This window comes from Numenius arquata, chromosome 12, assembly GCF_964106895.1.
Source record: "Numenius arquata chromosome 12, bNumArq3.hap1.1, whole genome shotgun sequence".
NCBI lineage: Eukaryota > Metazoa > Chordata > Aves > Charadriiformes > Scolopacidae > Numenius > Numenius arquata.
In genome coordinates, this window is record NC_133587.1 from 8,693,782 (window position 1) to 8,720,798 (window position 27,017).

At 40.9% G+C, this 27,017-nt stretch overlaps 1 protein-coding gene across 1 annotated transcript; it reads right to left on the reverse strand.

The window, feature by feature from the left end:
• Positions 1 to 11,714: 11,714 nt before the first annotated feature.
• Positions 11,715 to 26,042, reverse strand: PARD6B (par-6 family cell polarity regulator beta). Its single transcript, XM_074157393.1, has 3 exons — positions 25,977 to 26,042; positions 20,868 to 21,090; positions 11,715 to 12,544 (listed from the first exon to the last, which is right to left on the reverse strand). Exons 1-3 carry the CDS (start codon positions 26,040 to 26,042, stop codon positions 11,715 to 11,717), a joined length of 1,119 nt encoding a protein of 372 aa, XP_074013494.1.
• Positions 26,043 to 27,017: the final 975 nt, after the last annotated feature.

Here is a 27,017-nt window from a genome sequence, read left to right on the forward strand (position 1 = left end):
TGTTATTCACTTCACATCACCACCAGGCTCAAGTGGGGTAGGAGCTACCTACAGGTCAGAAAGGGGGATGCTCCCAAGGGCTCTCTACTTCTGTTTTTGTAACCTTCCTCTCTTTTCTGGGGGTGCGTGGGGGACTGTCTTTGCCTACAAAGTGCAACTTCAACACCTCCTTCTTTGTCTTCAGGGATCTAAAGTGTACCCTATCCATTACCAGGATGGTGACAGTGCTATGCAAGATCACCACTGTCACCATCCTGATTGAGCTAAACAGCTGGACTCGGTAACTAACCGCACCTAAGATCCTCCAGCTAAGCATCGTTCCAGTTAACCACAGAATGGTTTGGGTTGGGAGGGACCTTAAAGATCATCTAGTTCCACTGCCCCGCCATGGGCAGGGACACCTCCCACTAGTCCAGAGTGGGATCACCCACTCCCACACCATTGCTCTGAGCCTGACCTTACTGGTACCAGCACACTTGGTTTCCACCAGAACAAATAAAAAAGTAGCGGCCACAGCCATCGTCATTTAAAACAAACAAACAAACAAAAAAACAAACACGGAAACACTTATTCAGCTACTCAGGAGCTCAGCAGTAGCTCAACTTTATCCAACACCGCATCCCAGACACCGGAGACCCGAAGACTGGGCCCTCCCCACCCAGAGGGAACGCAAACACTCCGCTGTTCCCCAAACCCAGACGAGCCTTGGGAGCAGCGGGCCGGCCGGAGCCGGGCAGGAGGGGAGCTCCAGGCACACCCCCGCCGAGGAGAAGGAGCCCCCGCTGCTCCCGAGCAGGGAGAGCCCGCGGGCTGCCGATGCACCGGCCGGGAAAGCGGGCCCCGGCACCTCGGTTACCGCCCCCACGGCGGCCGTGCCCAGCCTGGGGGCTGAGCCGCCCCCTTCCCTCAGGGACCCCCCGGCCCGACGTGGGGTCGACGCGAACCCGCCGGCCACCCCCGCCTCGACAGTCCCCTCGGGCCGCTACAGCCCGCCCCTCGCTGCCCGGCTGACGGACCGCCCCCGGGCCAGGGCAGCCCCCGCTCGGCGCCCACCTCCTCCCCGGGCGGCGGGGCCAGGCGCCCAGCCCCGCTCTCCTCACCGCCGCCCCCGCCCGGGGCTCCGGCGGCTCCTCCGGCCGCAGCATCACCTCGGCGGCAGTTCGCCGGTCCCCGGCTGAGCCGACGGCAGGCGCCGCCGCTCCGCCCCCGGCTGCCGCTCCTCCCCTCGCCCGGGCCCGCCGCGGCCGCGCCGCCTCCGCGCTCCCCGCCCGCCACCTAGCGACAGCGGAGCGGGCTGCGGGGCTGTCACCCGCGTCCCTGTGCGGCGTCAGCCCCTCTCTTCCTCCAGCCGCGAGGGTCTCTTCAAAGAGACAAGGGCCCGAGGCTTACTCTCATTTAAAAGTCACGAGAATCCTCGTTTAAAGTCACAGCACCTCACCCGCGGAAAAGTGATTCAAAGCAGCGCCGAGCAAAGCCACCCCACCAGCACAAAGCTTCCCCCCCCCCATTTACCACTCTTAAAATCAAGTTTTTTCTAATAGCATTTTGCTATTATTTTGCCTGCAGTGCAGCCTGTAGCAGATTAAATGATCAGTTGCACTAAACCCAATGTCTATCTTTGCCGCTGAAAACGCAGCTTTAAGGTGCTCAGAATTTCTCTATGCCTTGTTTGCAAGTTGAGAATTTAAACGACTTGAGGTTGGAGACATTCAATTTTATATGAGGCAGAGCGCAATTTGTGACACAGTGCCTAAATTACAAAAAAAACCTGTCCTTCTTCCTGAGGATGGAGCTGTGAGACTCCTTGGGGAAGCCTGCAGTTAAGAGACTCTTCTTGGATGCTGCTTCACTACAGAAGATGCTCTTCCTTGCATTAGGCTCCTTTAAAACACACTCTTAAACCAAAGTGACATTTTAGAAAAGGACAGATGATGAAGACAGCAGTTAGAGTTGAGACAAAAATAACCATCTGTTCTCGGCTTGTCCGTTGTTCTTCCTCCTTGAAGCAGGAAACAGAACCTACTTGATAACTAATGATCAGTCAAGGGCTGGTAGACAGAGGAGGGGGAGGATTTCTCAATAACAGCGTGTTTCTTCTCAAGAACAGTGTTATTCTCAGTTGGAAGAGGTCAGAAGCAGCCTGCCCTCCAAAGAAGTTTGGCCCACATCTTGTACTAAAGACTCTCACTAGGGTCAAGTGGTCTCTGTAGAACCAGGAACATAAAGCAATATGCAGTATTTCCAACTAATCAGTCGGAGACATTATCTAAATTTAGAATTTTATACTATATAAAACTACTTTTGAGTGTTTGCAGAGAAGGAGGCCACAACAGGCCTGCACTGTCATCCAAAGCTTTTCTCGGCTTCGGGTAAAACCAAATTATTGCTGAATAACAGGAGAAATTTAAGTTCAGCTTAGCATTCATAAGAAAGTGTCAAATTTATAGTCTGTGGTTTGCTGAGAAGATCAAAGCAGCCAGGCTTGCAGGGGTGCTTGAAGCAACAAGAAGAAAGAGCTAATGGGTTACAGTGTTTCCCCAAACCTTGTCTCAAGAGTAGGGACAGACAGGGCGACCTGAATGTAGTCTGTCACCCCAACAGTAGCACCAGACAAACCCTTTTTCTGCTACATCTGTGGTGACTAAAAACCTCTTCTCTAAAAAATGGTAAGCTATTTGCAAAACCTGATCTGCCACTGACCAGCACCACATAAAGAAGAGACACATTGCACCTCTGGGCACTTTATTTCTTGTTTCAATTGAAGCTCTCCGGGTCTGGGCAGCCGGCTTGCCAAGGATTTGAGTTAATTGTTAACTGTTATCCTTGCCATGGATTAGAGTTAACTGTTCTCTGCTCAGCCACTCAGGTACCATTTATGCTGTGGACCCCAAGCGTTTGTATTCTGCATCTTTGAAATAAGTGCTTCTATCAGGGAAAGATGCACCAGATAAAGCTTCCCAAATACACTTTCCATATCTCACTGAAGTTTTAACAGATCAGAATGAAATATTACTGATTTGTTGTATATCACAGATTAACTGTTACAAAACTAAGCTATCTGTGATAGGAGGAAGAGCGTGAAGGGGTTATGTTTAGAAGAGACACAAGGAGCCAGAGGGAGTGCTTTAGGTGCTTTAAAAGTATAACAACAAATCTAGATTCCTCCTGATTATTTCATATAGACTATGCCATCCATGTGAGCTTTAGCACTGGCATCAATTATTTACTGTAGACGAAACCTCTCGAGAAAACAGTGCTATGAAGAACAGATAATGCATTGTATTGCTGTTCCTGTGACCAAATGGCTTTGTGACCTCTGCTTCTCAGCTCTGAGGCTGGGATAACCCTTCTATCCTCACTATCCTAATAGTTTATCCAGGAAAGCCACGTTAAATTCCTTCATTTTTTCTATACTAACTTTGCAGGATGACTCAAAAAAAACATACAATTTTTCCACATTATACAGATCCAGTTACTAACCACCTGAAGTATTTCTGAAAGACAGTTAATAGTATTTCAATGTTTAATAAAACACACAAACTTTCTTTTGCAAGCAGGTGTTTGGTTTTTTTTTTTTTTGCATTAAGTACTAGCTCATTTATTCTTGAGTTTGCAAAATATATTTACTTTTCTCATTTTAGAGCACAGGATAGAAAGAGTATAAAGGGCAGACTTAATAACAAGGTTATTAGGGGATTTAAGCTATTAGGATTTACAATTTCTGAATTACAAGTCCAAGCATTTTATGTAACCTTCTGTAGCATTCAGAAAGTCAGAGAAATCTGTTTCTATATTCAATACTTTCTCCCGAGCATTTTAAGAATCCCAAATTCCTTGCATCCTCAACAAAAGGTGAGAACCCTCCTTCCTCTCTCCCCCCCCGCAATATCCAGAATCGCAAAGCAGCAAAAGAAAAAAAAAAAAAAGAAAGGCCTTGTAGGAACTCAACAGGAAGTATTCCTCACACCAGGAATACCCACTTCATGCCTAGATGTTATTGTTACAGCTCTTGAGGGTCTAAAGAGAGAGGCAGGGCTTGCAGGTTGCGATAGGATCTTTTACTTGACCAGCTTATACAGCTAAACATAATAAACTTTTGGCTATTGCAAAATTAACTGTTCCTTTCTGCAATATGCTGGGACTCTTACCTCCTTCGTTAGCATCTCTCCTATTTGCTTCCAGCTTTTTACTCTTATCTTCATTTTGTCTTGCAGCTGGGAATAACTAGGCTACTTATTTTCAGAACCTATTTAGACATGCCAGACTATGATACACATCAGCTCTGTTGTAATCATACCAATAAAATTATTTTTATACAGGCATGAACCCCTGCACCAGTTGACATCCCTACCTTCTCTAGCTCCTTTCACATCATCTCCTATTCTCATCTGTCCCTCAAACGCCGTTCCTTGTTTCCGAGCATTGCCAATGCATCTGTGACTACAAAAAAAAAAGCGCCATATCAGTAACTAGGTACTATCATGTGCTCAAAAGGAACCTTTCTGAAGAAGTCATTGCACCACAGAGCAGAAGAACCATGTTCTCCTGTGGAAAGCAAATGTGGGGGCAATAAATATGTTCTTGTATACTTTCTTAAACGTAACATCACAGTGCCCAGTATAAGTCTTTCATGCTGATAACATGCAAGGTATTTCCATATGCTGTCAGGTAGTAAAATGGTAGTTCAAGTAGAAAGGAATGTTAGTTGGAAGGATGGGAAATGATATCTTATTAGCAACGCTTCTCAATTGCTGTAAAAAGAAATGCTGGTTAAACAGCACAGCACTTCTTCAAATCGCCTTGTGCTTCATATTTCTAAAGCACTTTTAAAATCAAGCATACTACATTAAGTCCTCAGAGACAAATTTGTCTCCTATTTGAGAGGGAAAGTACACAAGTGATCCATCATAGCTGCACAAGGAGCCTGAATTCTTAAATTTTGGCTACAGTTGCGCCTCTCCAAGAACCAGCTGTACTATTTCTTGCATACTTCTACAGCATCCAAGAACAATACTGTTACCGTCCAGCACATTTTTCCTCATGCTAGTATTAGAAACCATTTATGAAGCTACCTTGAAGCTGATTATTCCTCTCTAGCATTCCCACATGCAACTACTACATAATCGTATCTGGGTATTGATACTTGTATTGCAAGGAACACACGTTCATCAGAAGTACTTCAGGCAGGTCTGAAACTGGAATGCCACAGCTAGTTTTAAGATAACAAGAATACTTCAAAGGGGTATTTAGCACTAGGCTAAATCTTTTTCCTGTTATACTAAGGAGAGAAGGATTTTTCAATTGATTACTTAAGAAAAATCCCAGAAAGTCTATCTGCAACCATACGTGAGTTTTCAATTTCATAACATAACTGAAGTTCTAACACCTTGCTAAGAGCTCATCACCTTGAGGAAAGTTAAGTACTATTGGCATTTAAAGGACTGTCGTGTTATTGCATGGTATTTAACAGTTGCATTCCTTCCTCAAGGAGGCAGCAGCAGGAAAGTTACAGTCTCCCTTTACAGTTAGTTTCTTGGTTTAGGTAAACTACCAGTAGGGATTACAGTCATTTGCAGAAATATCGTTGCTGACTTGCATGAGTATGCATTTTAGCCTCATTCCCTTAAATTGTCCCAGATTAGCTTCTGTCCTGTGCCCCCACTGCACATTCAGCCCAGGCCAATATAGCATTAGTCTGCTCTGAGTTCTTGTCCTAAGGCACCCCTTTAGGCCTACTTCATCCTCATAGATACATGCATTCCTGAGGATACCTTCCTCAGTCTTTGCTCCGGCAATAACCCACCCCCTTGATTCTTAGTGGGTTTTACTCAGGAGAAGTTTTCTTAGACACAGAAGCTTGCTGGAAGGCACAGAGACACTAATGGATACTAATGGTGCAGGAAAATAGCCTGTACTCTTGCTGGAAGTGCCCCTCCTGCCCAGAGGCAGTTCTCCCCCCCTCAAAGTCACTCCCAAGCCAAGGGACACTGGAGGAGATGCATTCGCAAAGAGTTTGGGTAAACACCAGACTAATTCTGTGGAAGTACACCTTACATGAAATAGCGTCCTCTAGATTTAATATATTTTTTACCTCCTTAAAAAGGATTTAGGGAGATAAAATTCACTATGACTCAAGTAACTCAAAGCTAGTAAGTGGAAATTATATTCCATTGTACTTTTTCAATCTGTTGATATTTAATTTCCCCATACAAAACTTCTTATGCACAGCTTTATTGCTTTTTACAATCTTTTTCAGGCTGAGCAGTCCTCGGTTTTGTCATACTAAAAACATCCTACAATGCAGATGACATAACTTTTTTTTCCCAGTTTGGTATCCTTTTTGAAAACAAGCAATTAAAACCCCACACCATTAAAAGCATTGTTGAACCATAGTTTTATACAGTAACATTTAGTTGCCAGTTTTGTCCTTCATTCCTTTCCTAACACAGTTTGGTTTTTCATGCCAGCGAGTGTGAGGCTGATGTATTCACTGATCTATCGTAGCCCAGGATGGGCTCCTGAGGCAAGTCAGCTTGGCATTCATCACTACATGGGCAAAATTAAGACAGATTTTTCCCCTACACTGAATTGTTTGCCATTTTATTGTCTAACCTTGCAGTCTGTCTGCAACCCTTCAGATTTTGCTCCTCATTTTTTTCATATCTAGTTTATTCAAAATATTTGATACTTCAAAATTCTCAGCTGCAATACTATAAAGTTTCTTGCTCTGACAACTGACACGCTCGAAAACCAACTGGAACTGGGAGAGATTTCCAAGTTACTGAGAGCTTCATGCATTTGGGTAGAAGTTCTGAAGTTAGAAATATACTGTACCTGAATTTTAATACAGGCAGGATGAATTTTTAAAGCTCATATCATTTCAAGAATACCGTAGCAATTTCAGCATTCCTTGAGGAAAGGGGTGAGCCATCAGGTTCTTTGCAAAGTAAAGAAAATTCTTCCAGCTACAAGACATTCAGACTCGAGTGCACAGATGAAGTAGACTGGGTCCTTTCAGCTGCATATCAACACCAAAACACTGTAGTGCTGCTCTGAAGTCTTTTTGTCACCTTCCCATAGCTACACAGGCAAGTATGAAAAGCACTGAACCATACAAATGAAACTAGTCACGCATATATGAAGGAAGGTACAGAACAGAAGTCATAAGATTGGCCTCGAGACCAGCAGTCACAAAAGCCCTATACAAAGGGCTAAAACTCCAGCCTTTTGTCACTAGGTAAATGTTTATAAGGGCTGCCAAGGCATTAGATATGGGAGAAAACACTTGCAAGTGGAATGGGTTCAAGTTAAAACTTCAATGCAGACAGTTATACCAAATACTTACAGTAACAATGAAAACCTCCACATCACCAGCAGCATGTAACAAAGGTGACAGAGGATGAGGGACCATTTCCCAGGTCTCACGACCTAAACTGCACTATGAGCAGTCCTCAGGCAAGCGATACAATACAAGATTCATTATTTGCAGCTGCTGTAGGAATAAGCACATCACAGGTTAGTCAACAGGACTGAAGGACAAATGTTTTGAACCCTCGTGTACTTTCCATGCACAGAGATTTGCCCCAGAGGAGGGAGCAGAGGAAGCAAAGATTTGAGACTGCTATGAAAACCCAGCCCACTTGCTGCCCAAGAGAGTAAAACCCAAAGCCCACCTACTTTCAAACTGGAGAATAAGAGCATACACTCTTCCTCTTTTTTACTTATCTGACAAAGTAATTGAGAAAAAAAACACATTTTATTTCTATATCCATTTATTATTCCAGTCTGTAAAAATATAAGACTAATATACAACTACAGCTAGCTTGATTTTGTAAAATCAATCTTCATTCAGTGAGATACCAATGTACATTATACATTAAAGTTGTAAGAAAAATACTGATATTTGACATTTTAAACAAGTTCATTCATGTAAAAATCACATTGCAAGTAAAATTTAATTAGAAAATACATAATATTCACAAAAATACACATATGTTAAAGACAGCTTGTGAGAACATTGTCCTAAATTTAATTCAGTTGTGGAAAAAACATATGATTCACAGTTAGGCTTGACTTATCCAGTACCATAGCAGAACTTCAAAGTAAATGCATCTTAATTCTATTAAGAATTTGTTCTTTTTTGTTTTTTTTCTATTAAGGTGCACTTATATCTCCCAGTCGCAAGTAAGGAATGACTTGTCCCCCCACTGTGCATGTACACAACATTTAACACTAGTCAAAGGAATTTCAGTTTTCCATTCCATTTTGAAATAATTTGGATATTTATAAATTAATTTATAAAATCTGGACTGAAAATACAATTTACACATACAGGATACTTAATACACAAAGATTACATTAATAGCAGCGTAATATTGTCAATCATGCGTAGCATCCTCACTATCACTTTTGGATTTTTTCTTTTTTTAGCTAAAGATAAAATCTATATAAAACAGTCAAGCCTTTAAGTATTTTCTTCCAAGGAGAAAACTGCAAAGATGTTAAAAATTTAGGAGGTAGTGAATGAAAGGCTAACAATACCAGCATATTTTAAAAAACCATATACTGAACCCCAGTACCATTTATATATAAAATTAAGTTTAGCCACTCATAATCAACCGTTGATCATCCTGAAGTAACAACTTAAAAATATTTTGTAATTAACAGTGTATACATTAGTAAGATATGGAAGAACTTTAGAAACTTTTTGGTAACTGCAGCATTAAGCAATTACATGCTGTGCAGTCTGTCATTGTAACTGTAAAATACACTTTTAAATCCATTTTTAGATTTATTCTTTAATATTTTTATCAAATCCCAAATGTTTAGTTTTTCTACGTTACCAAATTTCTGTAAAACAAAATATGATGTGTTAAAGAGAATATTGTCTCACATTTAGACTAATCACTTTGCAAGAAAGGTCCCAAGAGATATATTCTCATGCAATTTAGAGTAGGACCCTAGTTAAATTTCTACAAGTCCTTAATACTGGCATATATAGTCAAACTAGTCATGCAGCTGTTACAAGTACAGGGTAGGTAACAGAGTTTGGCAGCACTAACCTTGGGGGTTTGTACCTAAGCAAGAAGTTACCTTGCAACACCAGCATTCTCAGACTCAACCCACCTGTGTGAGTTAATAGCTCAAAGCTATTAGCCAAGCTGCAAAATACTAATGTACCACATTAGACCCATAATGTATTTGCACCGAATGAAAACATTCCACCTGTATTAAGTGCACTACCAGTTCATTTTCTGTATCTGTGGGCTTCATCTCTCTTCTCATCCAAGTGCCTTTATTCCTTTGATTATTCACAATACATTCAAGTAAACAAAAGGCACAGAAGTGCAAACTAGCATAATAAATGAAAGTCACCCTCCACTGATGATTTCATACAGGAAGGAAAGTCTTTTGATACAGGAAAAAAAAAATAAAAGTAAACAATCTTCCTTAAAAAAAGGAAGTGTAGAGCAGCACTGAGAAAACATGTCTATTTAAAATCTACGTGTTGCAGAATTAACATTTCTTTTCCTTATTTCATACTAAGTGGATGTAGTTAGTCAATTTTTAATAATTATTAGCAAAAAACATCAGTAAAACATTTCAAAATTCTTGCTCATGTTGGAAAAAGATTCCAGGGCCTCTCCACATGCATACTGAAGAAACCATAAATAAATCCAACAAAGCAGAACTCTAACCTGTATTTGCAAAGTGCCAGTCTGTTATGCCAACTCTCCATAAATCAAAAAGGGCATGAATACAGCCTTTCTTGCCATCCAAGAGACTTGAACTCCCATGGTATTGAAGGCTTGCGATACGAATTTAATGCTCATGAGATATGAATTAAAATAACATGCTCATGAGAGCATATGCTCATAAATTATGCTCGTGAGATATGAATTTGTTTTACGTTTAGTAACATTAAAAAGCCATAATTTCTGAAGCGATTTTGTTTACATCATTACAAAAATATTAAACAAATACAGTTTTAGCCTCTGATATCCTATGAAGACTTTTATATGTACCTTAACATTAAACGTACAGTTAGTCTCGTTCGTAAAGTTACCAGAGGTAGAAGTTTCCTCAAGATAGACTGAGGGAAAAGAAATGGGGTAGTTTCCTTTCCCACTCATCATATCTCCCCACAGGGTAGAACATGCTTCCAAGAGCCTGATGCTGGCTCTGGTCAGCACAGTCCCACAGTACAGAACTGGTAGCATCCTATTTCCTTCTTAGAGACTGACAGACTGGTGGATCCCTAGCGAGAAGCTCCACCCACCTTTCTCCCCAACCCTGTTACTCCCCATCTTATTTTCCTGCCGAAACTTACATTTCCAGAGAAGGGTCAGGTTGGGAACTGAGGGCCAAAGTGGTAAAGCAGGAGATACTAAAAGGGGAAAGGGAGGGGAAAAAAGCTCGCAGTCTCTCCCTGCAATTCTCCTAGTAAGTTTGCAGCTAATTACAGGCATACTTGTGCACTTGCAGTATGAGGACTTGTCATCAGTATTTTGTTTTGCATATAGCAACTTTGTAATATTCAAAACACCCAGCCAGTGTTACATAAAGATCAGCATTTACAGTTTAGTTCATTATAATGAATAATTTAATAACACATGGCTCAAACAAGTTCTATTAAAACCTCATTGTGATTTAAAACTTTTTTTTTTTTTAATCCAGGGGTTTAATTCAAGCTGTTCTAACTTGCTTACATTTGAAGAACATCACTTTTTACATAAATCAGACCCACTACAACAAACCTTTCCCAGTAGAAATCCTTACAGCTTCTACTAGGACTGCAATTTTAACATAAATTATGTTATTTTGTTTCCATAGCATTTTTACATTCTGTTTTTCTTTGACATTTACTGGGATTAGCAACTAAATCAAATGATATCCTTAAACATTGCAAACTAAAAATGAGAACAGGTCTTTGATATCTAAGTGTTAAGACTTTCACATTTGAATTTTAAAATCATAGTCATTAAAAGTAAGCTTACCTGGCCATTAAAAAAAGTAAAGGTGCATGACTAATGAGCCTGTGGTTGCACATTCACTTATAAAGGAACAGTCAACTTCAGAAGGCCCCACCTTCAAACCCTGACTGTTGTCCAGTTGCTGACCACTATCAATCAACTATCCCTGTTGCTCAACTAGACCAACCAAGAACATCTCTTCCTGCCCCACCTCCTGCTTATTTTTAAGTTTCCTCACCCAGAGCCACACAAACAGCTCTACCAGCTAAACACCAGCCTGGAACAGGAATGAAGCAGCTAAAGCAGCTCCATCACATGTAAGCAGCACTTGAGATGAACATGAAACCACAGTACATTAGGTAGTCAACCTCACACAATAATGGAAGTTTACTTCTGTAGAACCAGTAGTATGCTGCATTTAAAAAAAAAAAAAAAGTACCATTAAGAGAAAGTTCACAGCCATCTCTTGGCTATCCTTCATTTTCAATTTAAATTTTCTTCATCCAGTTTCAGTCATATATCAATTCGCTCCCACATCTTTGTGAAGTATTTACATTGAAGTGCAGAATTAACTGAAGTTAGCCAACTTACATAATTTTGAACTTCTTGTATTTACCTTTTTCCCTCCTTTCAATCTAACTGCAGTGCTCGGTAGATGGAGAGGTATAATATGTATTACACAGTAAGCCAAATTAAAACATATATGGCATCCTTACTTAATACAAAGTACACAACGTAATTTCATAGCGTTATTATAGTTCCATCTTCTTCTAATGACTTATGCTCTGCATCTTGTACTTCATATTCCATGCTAACGCTGCCTGCTGAATGATTCAAGTCCATCTCACTGGAAGGAAGGAATCCGTTTTGCGTTGACTCATGAAGGAGTTCAATTTGTGTCAACGATTCTAGGCTTTCGCTGGTAGGTGCGGCTTTTGGAATCTGCTGTGGCTCACCACTATCTTCTATAATAATGTCCTCTTCATCGCTCTCCTCTTCTCCTTGCAAGAAATTTGCTAAAATATTTGGCGTGCTACTTGGAAGGCTAGATTCAGTAGACTGACCAGAGCTGCCAGAAGTCCGACTGTTCCTCACAACATTATTTCTCTGGTTTGCTGGTCTTACTGTAATGATCAGGTTACGGCTGTTTGCAATCATCATGTCTGTAACCTGATCAAGGCTTTTTCCTGAAACCTCTATTCCATTCACCTCCAGTACTTCATCATTGACAGCCAGTAAGCCTGTGCTTTGAGCCAGGCCTCCAGGGACAAGTCTAGATATGAAAATCCCTGGAACTTTCTCTAATCCATGCGGTGTTACTCTGACACTAGAGCCATCTCGTATATAGAATCCAAGGGGTTTGTCAGTTCCGTATTTGTAAAGTCGTACTCTGCGATGGGTTTCTGGAAGAATATCTACGTCTATAATTGAAGACACTGGTCTGAAGTCTTGTGGCATGCTAATGACAATGTGCGGTTTCTTCTTGTGATTATCTGGACGTAACACATTTGATAAGACATTTTTCTTCCTTGTCATAGTATCCGTACCAAAGGCACTGTAGTCTGCATCTTCTGTAAGACATAGCACATTGATGATTAGATCACTTTATGTTGTCCATATCGCATTGCTATCGTGCTTTAGGTTAGCAGAATGAAACGCCTCAGCTAGAAGGTTTCTGGCTTGCTATAGTAGAAACAATTCTCTCTACACACGAAACAAGAGCTTTAATGTTATGAGATTCTAAGTTTGTAATACTTTTGGTTTCCTACTACCAAAGGAACGACAGCACACACAACAATTAAAGCAAGTTAGCAGCAGTAGAGACACAAAGAACCATAGCTGCTTGAGAGAAAGGTTAGAATGGAAAGAGTGAATACATTCCTAGAAACATTTTAATTTTATTCAGAGTAATTCCACTTGTTAGTTTTCTCTCCTCAGGTTTCAGATCATTGGAAAAGAAAGAATGAAAAAGGGAAAGCAGCCAGTGTGCCTATTATTGCCTAGTTCCTGGAAGCTCGCCAAGTGACCTGGATTCAAACTCCAGAAAGCTTATTCCATTCTGCACTCTCTTCCCCGCCCCCATGCAATGTAGGTAAAATGGCTGTGGAGCAGAAACAAAGAGATCTTGCACACAAATACTCAAAGCAAAACTGTTCCATACAAGCAATGCTGTAACTGCCACAATTTGATACAGAAGTATGCAAATAGCTTAGAATTTTAAGTCATATAAATACTTCCAGTGGAGAAGAAAATATGTTCTGCAGAAGTAATTCTGATGCCTGAAATGCCTATTTACCAAAGGAAGCTTCCATTTCTCTTTTTAATATGCTAAAAATCTCCAAAAACAATGAATCAAAACATATTCAGATTCGAGTTTCCTTGGGTTTACACTTCTATTTTTGCAATGTTTTTCTGCAGTGGATAAAAAAAAAAAAAAAAAAAGAAATCAAGCAGAACTGGTTTGCAGTAACCCTGGGACTCGGAGAAGTTGGGATTTCTTTGTATTATCACATTAAGATGCCACTGGTACAGCCAAGAAAGCAAAAGAATTGCCATACATTTCAACTGGTGAATTGAAATAACTATGGAAATGCTATCCTAGTGTGAAATTTCAGGAGAGCTGTCAATTGCTGATGAAAAAAGGACACGGCGAGAGTTGGTAAGTCAGAAGATTTTTTTTTCCAGGCTAAGATGAAGATATACAGACATGTACCAGTTATATCTGGACTCTTCAGATGCTTTAAGCAAAATAGAACAGAGAAAGTGGTTCCAAAGCAATAGTCTAACACTATTCTAACATGTAATAACAACTCCTCCCTCCCCCAGACATTAGGGCTGCTGAAAACAAGAAGAGTTTTTTTAAGAATCACTGGTCTATTAAGGCAGCCTTGGAATTAGTATTCTGAAAGATAAGTGACAACAGGAAAAGATACAAATTTAAATTAGCCCACCAAAACCTCAAAGAGATTTATTACAAACTCATACCTTGTGTGTACAAAACAGTAGTAAAACAGTTCATCAACATGGGTTAAAAAAAAGTCCTGATGTTGGCCTCATTTATATTTCTTAATTTTATTTTGTTTTAAAAAAAAATACACCTTACAGCTGGCAAAGCTGTTTGCTAAAGACAGAACATTGCTCTATTAAACTTTACAGATAAAGTTGTTCACCAATTCAATTGACACAAGCAGGAATTATTTCTGAAGACAGCTATGTCTACATGGCCATACTACACTCCCGAGTCGCTTTTGTGGCAATCTCAGTTACTTCGGGAGGACACTGATGCCTCCCTAGAATATTATATCCATCTTGCATAGTTAATTTTTACTTTTACTAACATTTCTCAGATTTGGCCATCTTTTCACCCAGACTGGTGGTTCTGCAAGAGCTGCTGAATAAACAAAGACAGCACTGACACAAGTTGTTCCACATGTGTTAGTTTAGCAGACCCCCCACAGCGCTCTCACTTCATGGGAGAAAGTGCATATCAGCAGCACCCTGGGGACTTCTCTCTCCCACTTCACCCACTGAGAACCCCTGCAAAATCTGGTTCCCTGCCTCCTTGTGATTCAGCAGGTAAAAATGAAGCTCAGTCTAGGACTGGGCCTGCAAGAACAGTATGAAGTTTAACAAAGCCAAGTGCAAAGTCCTGCACCCAGGACGAGACAATCAAGGAGCCCAGTACAGGCTGGGATCTGTGTGGCTGGGGAGCAGCCAGCTGAAAGGGGCCTGGGGGTCCTGGTGGAGAAGCTGAAGAGGATTCAGTGATATGGCTCGGTGATCCAGAAGCAAACTGGATCCTTGGGCTGCATCTGCAGGGGCATTGCTAGCAGAGATAGAGGTGATCAACTCACTATTCACTGCTTGTCAGGCTACAGCTGGAGTACTCTGTCCAGTTCTGGCCCTCCCAATTCAAGAAAGATGTAGACAGACCAGAGAGGGTCCAAAGGAAGGCCACAAAGATGATCAAAGGGCTGGAGAACCTGCCCTACGAGGAAAGACTGAAGGAGTTCAGTCTTTTGTCGCTGAAGAAGAAAAGGCTTGAAGGGAACCTCACCACAGTATTTCAGTACTTAAGGGGTGGCTGCTAACAGGACAAAGACACATGGAGAAGATGGGGCAATGGGTACAAGTTGCACTGGGAGAGGTTCCGTCTCAATAGAAGTTTTTTTTTTTTCCTCCTGTGAGAATAATCAGTCAACAACCTCCACAGGGACGCAGTGGAGTCCCCATCGCTAGATGTTTTCAAAATGCAATTGGACAGGGTGCTACATAATCTCATCTAGGATCCCTTTCCCACCAAAGGTTGGACCAGATGATCTTTCAAGGCCCCTTCCAACCTCTGCTGTTCTACAATTCTAAAAATTGTACACGGAAGAGTAGAAAGGTAGAAACAAACAGAAGAATCTACACTAGCTCTGCTTGAGAACATTAATTCAGATGATTGTGAATACAGGAAATAATTTTTAGTTTACTTGGGAGTCTGAAAACATGGGATTACTGTTGTTCTTCAGCAAAAGAGGTTGAGAAAAAAAAGTAATTTAAGGTTAAAATAAAATAACATTAGATCTCAACATCAAGGAAGGTGGCTTTAGAAATAGGCATCTGAAGAACAGATTCTAGGCTAAGAGTGTTAAGTGAGTTGTGTTGAAGAGTGGGTTAAAAAACAATCCAACCTCCCAAAATAAAGAATATAATAGGTTACTATGTCTGAAGTGTAAAACACCTCCAAAAATGCAAACTTACCATTTTCTCTGTGGAAAAAAAAAAAAGCATTTGGGATATCTGACTGAAGATCAGCCATTAAAAATCCTGTACTCCATAGCTGAAAACTAACGTGCTGATTTTTCAGACAACATGGAGCCAATTCTTTTAAAGTTTACTTAAAATTTATGATCAAAGAAAAAACTGTGAGAAGTTTTGCCCTTATCTCTACTGACAACCCATCCAACCAGTTTCAAGTTAGACATCTGGTCCTTACATCGGGAGGATTTTTGCAATTCAATGAGTTGCAATAGCTCCTCTTTTATTTGGAAGTGCAATTGCTTACAAAACAACTTGGAAAGGGCAATTAAGATACTAGATTTGCTTTAAATGTCTTTTACTGCTAAACACAAACTAACAAATGATAGTATAGGTGAAGATTTTAGACAAACACTAGACAATGGTGACTTTAACATTTGAATTAAAAACGTTAATGAGTGCAAAGGTTACTTTTTAGGCCATGGATTTCCTCTTCCCCCACCAGCAGCCAATATGCATCTTAGTGATCTCAAAAACTATGCAAAAACTTTTTTATGCAGTGCATATCTAAGTAGTGTAGATTTCTGATACTTCAGAACTCTGGTTTTAAGGCTGCACAATCAATGGTAAATTTGACAAAACCAGAGAAAAAAATATTCCAAGAACCAGAGAGACATTGCACAGGCAAGACATGTCATTTTGCCTCATTTCAGAAGCTTCACTTCTTCCAGGTTTGTAGTGGTGACACATTTCTAGGCATTTAACACCATATTGTAAGTTGGGCATATACTGAATATACAAACATATACACATTTATTACATCCAAGAAGTAGAGTTACTGTGTCCTGCAAATGATCACAGTAAGCTTGTGCTCTTTACCAAACAGTTAGATCCAGAACTACTCATGTGGCTTTTTACAGCTTCTTTCCCCAACAAGAACAGAGTCTCCACAAAAATGATCACCCAACCTGCCTTCCCACAACTACCAGCTGACAAGGCTTAAAACTTTTGTCCAAATCAAATTTTTCAGTTAGTTGGAAAACATGAATATCAGTTGCAAAAAGACTGGCTTTGAAAGAAATATCATATAAGTGTATCTATATGTAAACTAACAGATTCCAAAGTGCTTTTAAAACAAAATCTAAGATCAGAAAAACACATATTGGAAGACACATGAACTTCAAAAGTCTCTTTCAGAAGACAAATAAACAATCAGAAATCTTAACACTGAGCTGGTGATTTTGCTTTTAGAAACAAACTTACTTAGATTACATGACACATTGTTGAAATAAAAGCATCCCAAAATTGCAAGCCACATGTCAAAATATTTAAGAAACTATAAAGCACCAGAGGGTAGTTGTTTTGCATTGTAACTCATCTTAGCAGTCTAAAAATTCAAAATTAGCACAAACTTTAAGATGTACAGTTACATAATTTACGGGAAAAAGAAAGAGTGAAGAGTTGACAAAAACTCATCTCTCCAAATCTCAGCCAAGCAGCATGACTCTGTTTAACCTCTCTTGCACTGCTAAACAAATTTTCTAAAGCAATATTCTTGAGTACAAAAGCATCTTTGTTCTGGCACCCAGCTAATCAGTTTAAAGCTGCAGCGGAAAATATTTTGGCATAAAGCCAAAGGACAAGGCGTTAACTACAGATAGCGTTAAGGAGAACTTCCACATGGCACAAGAATGATTTCTCTCCCAGCAGTTTCAAGCTCAAGGTGGCACCAATCTGTGTATACTTATTACATGAAATTTAAAATGAAAGCCCATAAATGCCAAATCTGGTTTTAATTTAACATTGTTCAATACAGATATTTAAAATGTTTTCCTGATCTATTTGCAAAGTAGAGTTACCCCTCAATAATTAAATTTTCAACCCCCCCCAAATCATTAGCGCACTTGAATACAGATGCAATTTAGCATTTTTTAAATAAGCCCCAACAAATCCTGTCTCTTATTGAATCACAAGTTACAATAAAACATGGTTTTAGGAAACTAACCTACGTTTTTCGGAAGAGGACTCAGAATAGCTAGGGTATTCCACAGAGAGCTGTTTAAAAAGCCAACTCCTTTTACTTTTCACCAAAACGAAGCTCCTCAGTGAAAAAGTCTCTCTCAAGAGGCATAAATGAATTAACCAAACCCCCACTTTTTAGTATATACAGCCATGTAGATACAGAACTTGCATGAGTTGTATATTGTGATATCCTGCAAGTGAGTTTTAACAAAAGATATATTTCATTATGTCCTTATCATCTCTATTATTCTTGTATTTACAAGCCAAAGTCCCCCACATTGAACTGCCCTTCAGGGCCTGTACAGACTCTATCCCCCCCCACCATTTTATCTTCAGAAAGATTTCTCTCACAGACAGAGCGACTCCCGTACATCTGGATTCAATCACGATACATCAGTTTAACCTTTAAATTCCAGATGTCAACAGTACCTGTTAATCTGTTAAACTGCAGAATGAAATACCAATAAGCAACTGGTTTCCCGCAAACTGATGGCCATTCTTGACTTGTGTAATATCAAGCTCCGGTTTAGATTTAGTACTGGAGCAGTTTAAAATATTTTAAAAAGTCATTTAGTTAAATACAATTAGAAGTGTCTAAGGGGAATAATGTGATTGGATTTCATTTCATTACAGGATCTCTAGGTTTCTTACCACATTAACCAAGACACATAAATGCTTAGGACAGAAAACTTCCTAGCTTTCATAAATTAGGAGTCAAAATTGAACAGAAAAGAGTGTTTATTCTGGCATAATAAAATTTCTGAAATTTCAGAGTGTCATTGTCCAATTGTCACTTATTAATAACATTGCAAAGCATCTTGTAGCCTCCATTTCAACCCCTTCAGGTGTTCCTTGAATGACTAAGAAGTTAATACTACTTCCCCTAGATTTTATTGTAGTCTGCTCATATCTTACATTAGCTTTCCACAAATTGCATGGAGCTTCTCAAGAGGTAAGACAGTATAATAAAATTTCCTGTCTTTTAAGACAGCAAAAACTTTCTCTTTTCCCCCCACAGTGGCTTTTTGCCCAAGATCCTAAAATCCCAACTATTAAATCTGGAAATACAAGCAAAAAAAAAAAAGCGAAGTTCCATTAGAAAAAAAAGCCACAAGAAGTCTTGCAGGTAGAAAAATACCTTGTGTCTCTGATTATTTATAGTTCCAAAACAGCACAGATCTAAGCTGCCCCATCAATAGCAGCTTTTTGTTCAGATGGTTGATTTTCAGAGGTACACCCAATACAGATATGTGCAACTGGATTAATCACACCTAAACAAATTATGCTGCACAAATTATGACATCTCTAACTTCTGCAATTCAGCTTTAGTTACAGGCAAATTATGACAAATAAAATACAGAATCAAGTTATTTCCTTATCTTCTATCAAACCTACCTCTGTTCTATAACGGCAAAGATGCTAATGCAATCAAAGTCTCAATTTAATCAACAGAAATTATCAAAATGGTCACAATAAATTCAGAACAAAGTACAGTGCTGCAAGTGCTAACTCAGATCTGGGTTCTTTATTCCCTAAAGCCATATAGCCAGGAGAGTCTAGTCTCAAAGGGAAGGTGATGACAACTGATACTTTCTACATAGCTTTTCCTGCTAATAAATTCTTGGCACGATAAACTTAAGTGGGTTAATCTTATTTCTAGTTCTCTGCATTGTATCAATTCTACTATCAATTCCTCACACCAGAAAAACAAGAAATAATCCATCTTGCTTTAAAGGTTCAATGAAGGTATAAGGTGTTACAAATGTAACATTAGTAACAGTCAGCATTAAACACCTAAAACCAGTAACAATCTAAAAACATATGGTGTTAAAATATAAACTCAATAATCCCAGTCTGACAAAGTGGCTTATCTGTTCTCGTCATATGGCTACTGTAGGAGATTAAATGGAATCATAGACCTTTTCTACCTCCAGCTTCTATTAAAGCAAATAGCTCATTCCTTTGGCAGTTCAGGACTGAAAACAGGCCTTACTGACTGTACTATCCTCAATACAAACAAAACAAACACATTTCGCCCACAACACAGCAGCTGGCAGGCAGCCACACTGCTTTTGAATATTGTTTTTGTGTCAGGCTGTTGTGAGCTTATTCATTTTTTGGAGTGGGAAAGTTGATAAAAGCTTCCGATGTCCAAGTACTTTCCAAGGAAAAAAAGCCTGTCTTAGTAACAACCAGAAACAGTGCACATCTTTATAAAACAGCTAAGCAAGAAGCTGTCTGCTATTCAAAGATCAGTTGACTGCCTTACTAGGATAGGAACTGCACATGCATGTGTTCGTATATATACACACACTGCACGCACACTCACACCTGTATGCAAGTAAGCAGAAAACCAAAAAGAGCAGAAATCAGGTTGACTTCTCTATATTAAAACAATTTCAAATGACATCACTAGCTTTCTCTGTTCTCCTTTATTTCCATATATAGAATATGTTCTGGACAGCAACAAATACAACTTTAAATTTGATTTTTTTTTCCTTCATGAACAAAAGCAGACACTAGAAAAAGACAACCAGAACTTTGTGCCTAGAAGGCATGCCATTTTTAAAGGCAAACCAACAAACTGAGCAGCACTCACATTTGGGGCTTGCTAACTGAAATAAGCTTGTCATTTTGAAAGCTTCAGAATGTTTTATTAGGAAAGTGTGATAAGAGTAGCATATTACAAAGTCTTTAATTTATACTGACATTTAATACTTCATGTAATAAGACTTTCAAGATTCCTTCCCATCCTGTAATGGCCTCTCTTCTCGTCTGATCAAGATCAGAATTTTAAGTGAAAGGCAACCAACATGCAGAGCAGAAAACCCTAGAGGTTTCAAGCTTATTTTCATTCTCTGAGACAAAACCAGAATGAAACATTTGTTAGAGACTTAGCTTGACTTTAACTAACTGAACTAAATACAAGCAAAAAAAGTACAAATAGGTTGCCCGAGGAAGCTCTTGCAAGAGAGGCGAGTTGTGAATACCTTTCATGATCCATAATTATTACGGAATTCAACATGATGAAATAGGACTGAAGGGTTTTTTCCTCCATACGTCATGCTGTTTACTGCAGCACACTATAACCGGATAAACAGATGATTCACAGACTTTAAGTGCACTTACCTTTTCTCTGAATGAAAATCCTGAGTAGAGGATTGGCCGTGGAAACTGCTTTATGATAATTGTCATCATTATTGATGGGCAGCAGGTCTCCATGAATGTCTGTATATCCCACTAGCACATCAACATTTGGTATCTTGTGCACATGCTGCAGTAATCCATAGAACTCCTCAAACTTCCCAGGTTTGGATCTCTCCAGAGAAAACCGTCGAAATTCTGCTCCGAACTACAACAAAATATATCTTACATCATTAATATGGAAATCTAACATCCTCAAGCAATAGAATTATTTGAATGTTAAATCACAAATGTTATGGAATTAAAAGTGCACTAAAAACTACAACCAATAATTTTGAAGTGGCATAAAAGGGTCGCTTTAAACTGGGCTGGGTTTTTTTTCCAAAGTTGTAACTATTTTTGATCTTGATAAAACATGTATTTTTGAATAAACAAAAGTTGTTTTCATTGTTCCGTTTAGGTCAAAGCATTCACTAATAAGGTTACTTAGCATTAAGGTGATAAACTAGTGCAAGAATAATAGCAGATTTTTACATGTTCATGAAACAGCCGTGCTCTTGGTAAGGGACAGAATTCATATCCAGCACTGATGTTGGTGGTTCAAAACCAAGATTATGATTAACTTCCTATGGTATGTGACTACCTGGAACTCTTTCAAAGAAATTTCAGTGCACTTTAGAATGGTATGTGTAGCTTGTTATACAGCTATGGTTAACCTATGCAAGACTGAGTAGTTTTCAGATTCCCAGTTGTTGGGACAAGAAATTAAAAAGCCACTTTGACCTGAAGACTACAAAGAATGGCTGCTGCTTTTCAGTACAAACTATGTGCAGTAAAGCTTTAGCAAGCTGATCTTGAGTTCTGCTGTTACCTAAAGGGAGATATAAAGGAGGCAACCAGCCACTACTCCTATAGAGCATTCCGAAGATTTGCCTGCATGGTCCACACTCAAATCTTGATTGTATAGTCTTTGAAAATATGGTTGTACCCAGGGTATAAACCAGAGAAGATTCAGAAGATATGCAAAAACCATTTAATCACTGGCACTGTACTTGCAGGGGTAGGATTTGCCTTTAGTCAGTATGATCATTCAACAAAAAAACCCAGCTCCCTAGTCTTCTAAAGTTTCAGTCTCCTAAATCACCTACGTAACAAACAGCTATTAAAAAACAATGCTAGCAATGATTCAGTGGTGGTAGGTATAAGACTAAACTGGGCGCAAATAAAAGAGTAAGCATTTGATGTAGACTATACAAATTGTAATTTTAGCAAGCATAGTTGGTAAAATTATAGTGTTCTGCCCAACACAGGCAGTACCCAAAGCAAACAGAATATTGGATAAAAGTTACTCCAAAAGCTCCACATCAAACAATATATGGGAGATGCTAAAAGGCACAAAGAATATATGGAAGATGCTAAAATTAAGAGATAGCAGCAGTCAGGTTACTAAAAGCAGACCAGCTTGTATATGAATTATAAAGATAATAAGCTAATTATTAACAAATAGAAAACAAACAGAAAAGTCAGTTGGTGGCATTATAGCTGACCTACAATGAACATAAAGACTTTAGATAATTTCTTTAGCAAGCTTAGTTTTAAGCAAAACAGAAGGGCACATGGAACAAAATACTTGCTGACTGAAAGTTTGAGCCTCAGTATCACATACTTGGGTGTAGGTTACACAGAGTAGATGTGAAGGTGCACATTACCAAGCCTCCAGACCAACCTTTACCTCACATTTGATCACAACCTTTTGGAGAATAAAAGCTTTAGAGTTCACACACACAAACAAAAGAATGAAAATAAGGAGACAAGGACCCCGTTGTTAGCACATTAACACCATGCTAACTCCAACACAGCCCAGCAAAACAAGCTACACCTTCCAACACCCCCACCTTCCTCCAAAAGTTTCAAATAAAGGAATTATCTGGGAACATTCCTCTTCTAGAAATCCTCCAATTATAGTAACGTTAACTAACAATAAGGCAAGGAGGGATGATTCATACTTGCTCACACGAAAAGCAAAGAAAAGCATGCAGGAGGAACTCCCATCACGTCAGAAGCAGCACGCTTAATCCTGACGTCAGTGAAAGACTTTATCCTGTGTCTCCCAGATCTTTCTTCAGCTATGTGAAGTATGAATACCGCAGGAATTGTCCATGCATTGCATCAATTTCAATCGTTTGGCTTCGAGAGACTAAGTAATTGAAACATAATTCAGTAATAAAAGTTGAAAAAGCCAACAACCTCTCAGTTTGGAGTAAAAGTTAAATCCTATTGCAGCAGGCATAAAAAGGGCCAGATTTTAAAACGTGTGATTTTTAAATTTTTCCCCACGTGATTTTACACATAGCTGGTGCAAACACCAAGAGATTAATAATCTGGTTATTATTTCCTAACACAGTTTGCCATATGCTCAATACTATTATAAAGCAAAAAAAAAAAAAAAGACAAAAACACAAATATGCAATTTCATAGTTTATTTTAACCCCCTGAAATGTTTTCGTTTTATATCAAATATTGCACCTCATTCGATTAAATAGACTGCACTTACAACTTGTAAGAAATTTAGAGGAGATGAAAGATTGGAAGAGACTAACTTAAGAAGAGAAGGCTTCTTGCCACCTGAGCTCTTTCCAAATGCATGCTGTTACACTGGTAACTCATCTGGGAAAACACAGTACAAGCAATGTCAGCGTACTATGAAGTTACTATAGATACTTGCTTAAGTAAGACTTACTCATGAGAGACATCTTTAAGTCCTCTAACAGAGCACGCTGCTGCTATAAGTCTGCAGCAACAACAGAACGTGAACTACAGTAACAATATCTGCCTTATCAGTATATTAGATTTCATGCTGAGAAAAAAAAAAAATTCCAAGTCATAAGAAAGAGGGGAGAAAACCTGAATTTTATATCTAGAGAACTAGAAGTTTATTTTGGGACTTTCATACCATCACCAGGCACTCCAGTTTGGGGTATAAAACTTGATTTTCTACGATGAGAGAAAGGGCTAACTGGAATTAATATGCTATGGGGATTCCCCAGGGCAAGTTCACACCAGTTACTCAAATCGAATAAACCAGCCTAACAAACAGATTTTGCTCATATAACTGCAACTACAGTTGGGCTGTGTGGGCACAGCTCTGTCAGCTGGGGCACAATTATTGATTTGGAGTACCTAAATAAAGAGCTGTACGTTACTGATAAGTCTTCAAAGCCACTCCATACTAATGGTCCCTTCCACCTCCCACACAAGCCTTTCTTCTTTCTCTTTAGAATTTATTACTTTCATAAAAGGAAGATGACTCCTATGCTATATTAAAAAAAGGTGCTGTTAAATAATGCATTAGCGACAAGTAGTTCTAGGAATGCCTTGAAACCTGCTTCATAACGTGCACTTAAGAGACAGTCCCTATTCATTAGAACTTCTACACTTCTCTGTACAAACACTAAAGAACACATCAAACAGGGGATCCCTAGGTGTATTTTAAACCAAGGAAAACACACAATGGGGGAACAGTAAACCTAGAGTTTTGGGCTGAAGCAACAAGTACTTGTTTATAAACACATTGTACTGATTGTTTTCCATCTTACAAGAGCACAGATGAAAGAAAGACTTCACCAACCACAGTAACAGCTATGCTTGACTAGTATTTAAAATCATAGCTATCAGCTATTCCTGTGCATTCTGGTTTTGTCCATGTGAAAGTTAACACTTAAAAGAAATTATCATTCAAGCTACAGCCATACATTTTCTAGAAGTTTCAGCACTATGTTATCTTTAAAAAACCCACACAAGTCCTGACTGCTTCACCTATACTGCTGCTGTAATACTGATCAGCAGTAAAGGAACAGACTATAAACCAGTTTTTAATAAGCTCTATACCTCTTTAAAAACAGATATATTTTTCTATCAATGGAAGAAAACACATTCCCATGTAGGTGCGCTTGCAATTTGCCTCAACAATGAAAAAGGGATTTTAACCCAGGTTACACACTTTTATTTATCTAATACTGCACATCCAACACTTTTACAATAGTTAACTGCAGAATGACATGTCAACAAAATATTATAAGTATAAACCAGAACAAAAATCCCATTTCTTTCAGAACATCAAGGTTTTGTCAGCGAAACTGTCTAATCAGCACATAAAACATTAACAATAGCAATACCAGATGCAGATACACCCCTAAGAAAATTTAGAGAATTGTGCAAAGCTTTGGCAAGAAGAAACTGTTAGTATAAGCCATAACATACAGGTACACACTCATAAAACAATTACCAGTGTAAAATCCTCAGATAAAGTAGACCTTGCCATCTTTTAGAGGTTAAGTTAGCCAGGGCTTACTTCTGCCAAGTAATACAATCTGTACTCTACCTCACCAAAGAAAGTACAGAAACACACAGTCATTAAGTGAAACAAACAAACAAACAAAAAAAGTATAGAAACAGTAACCAAGTTGAACAAATGTACTCTTTTTCCAATTCAGACGAAGAATAGGTTTCAGAGTTTGAGTCATCTCCAAGGAGATATCTTAGATGTTCCCAACTTTCCCCAAACATCTATTTCTCTGTATGTACGCACAAACTAAGGGGTCAACTCCACTAACCTGCTTTTGTAAAACACTTCAAAAATACTTCACACCCCCTCCCCTCCCTCCCCTGCAGACAGCGCACCCAGTCAGCGCCACCACCACCTAACCCCCACTGCCGTGGCCCGAGCAGGCCAGCGGGAGCTGCCCGGAGCAGGGACAGTCAGGTGGGGCAGGGAGTCGCCCCCCGCCGCCGCCGGGGAACCACCGCAGCCCTGTGGCCTGAGGGGCGCGTAAGCCACACCGGGGCCGCGAACCGACGGACACCGGCCCCTCGCCCCCGCTGCCACCCGCGGCAGGTGAGTCAGCACCTCTCCCTGCCCCGCGTCCCCTCATCGACTCCCCCCCGCCCCGTCTCCGTCCCCTCACAGCTCCCTCCAGCCCCGTCCCCTCACGGCCTTTCTCCACAACAACGCCTATGGTCAGACGCCCCCGCAGGGTCGTTCCGGGCCGGCTCCCCGCCGCCGCCCGCGGCCCTCAGGGGGTTACCAGCACCCACCTTACTCTTCACCTCCATGGTGCCCAGGCCCCGGCTGCCCGCAGCCCCGCGGTGAGGCCGGTTCATGCCGCCGGCGGGTCGGTGCGTTTCTCCTTCTCTCTCTCGCTCTCTCCGCCGAGTGCCCCCGATCGCCCTGCGGGAAGGGGAGGAGAGGCGAAGCAGAACGGGAGGGCGAGCGGCGCGGCCCGCAGCCAACTGCCCCCGGCAACCGCGGCCGCTCCGCCGGCTCCGGCCGCCGCGACGCCACCGCCCTCAGACGGGAGGTGGGAGGTGGGGGATGAGGGGCAGGGGGCGGGGCCACGGCGGCTCCTGGCACCTGCCGCGCCGCCGAGCCAGCGGCGCCCACAGCCGCGAGGGCGGGGCAGCCGCGCGCCGCCGCCAGGGCGCCTGCGCGGTCGGGAGGGGCCGAGGGGGGCGGAGGGCGGTGGAGGGCGGGGCCGCGCACCTGCCGCTGGCGAGCATGCGCAGTCGGCGGGCGGCGGCGCGCACCTGCGCCGGGCTCGGCGAGGTTCCAAGATGGAGGCGGCCGCTCGGCGCGGGTGAGGAGAGGAGGAGGAGGAGGAGGAGGGGCTGTTGTGTGATAAGGAAGTTTTTTTTTTGTTTTTTTTTTTTCTTTTCTTTCCTCCTTTCTCCCCGGGAGCAGGTGCGGGATGTGCTTCGGCAACCTTTGCCCTGGAGTAGCCGGGTCTGGTTTGTACACACAGAGTTGAAGCGCGGGTCCCCGCCATCTCCTCAGGTGCCTCAGTGCGTTTCCCCCCTCGCGCTGGGGCCGGCCTGGCCTTAGGCTGCCCCCCTCGCCACCGGCAGCCACAGCCCGCTCTCGCCGCCTCCCACAGCGCTGGGGAGGCGGGTCCGGCAGCCCCGGGGCCAGGAGCCCCGAGCACCAGGCCGCCCTGAAGGCGAGTGGCATCAAGACACCTCAGACACCTTGGGATCCTGCGAATTTAATAGCAAAAGTGCACCAATGTGAGAATATGTATGACAGATTACTTAAAATAAGCCTAAATCGGGTCGAAAGTTTGAAATCTGTCAGGATGCACC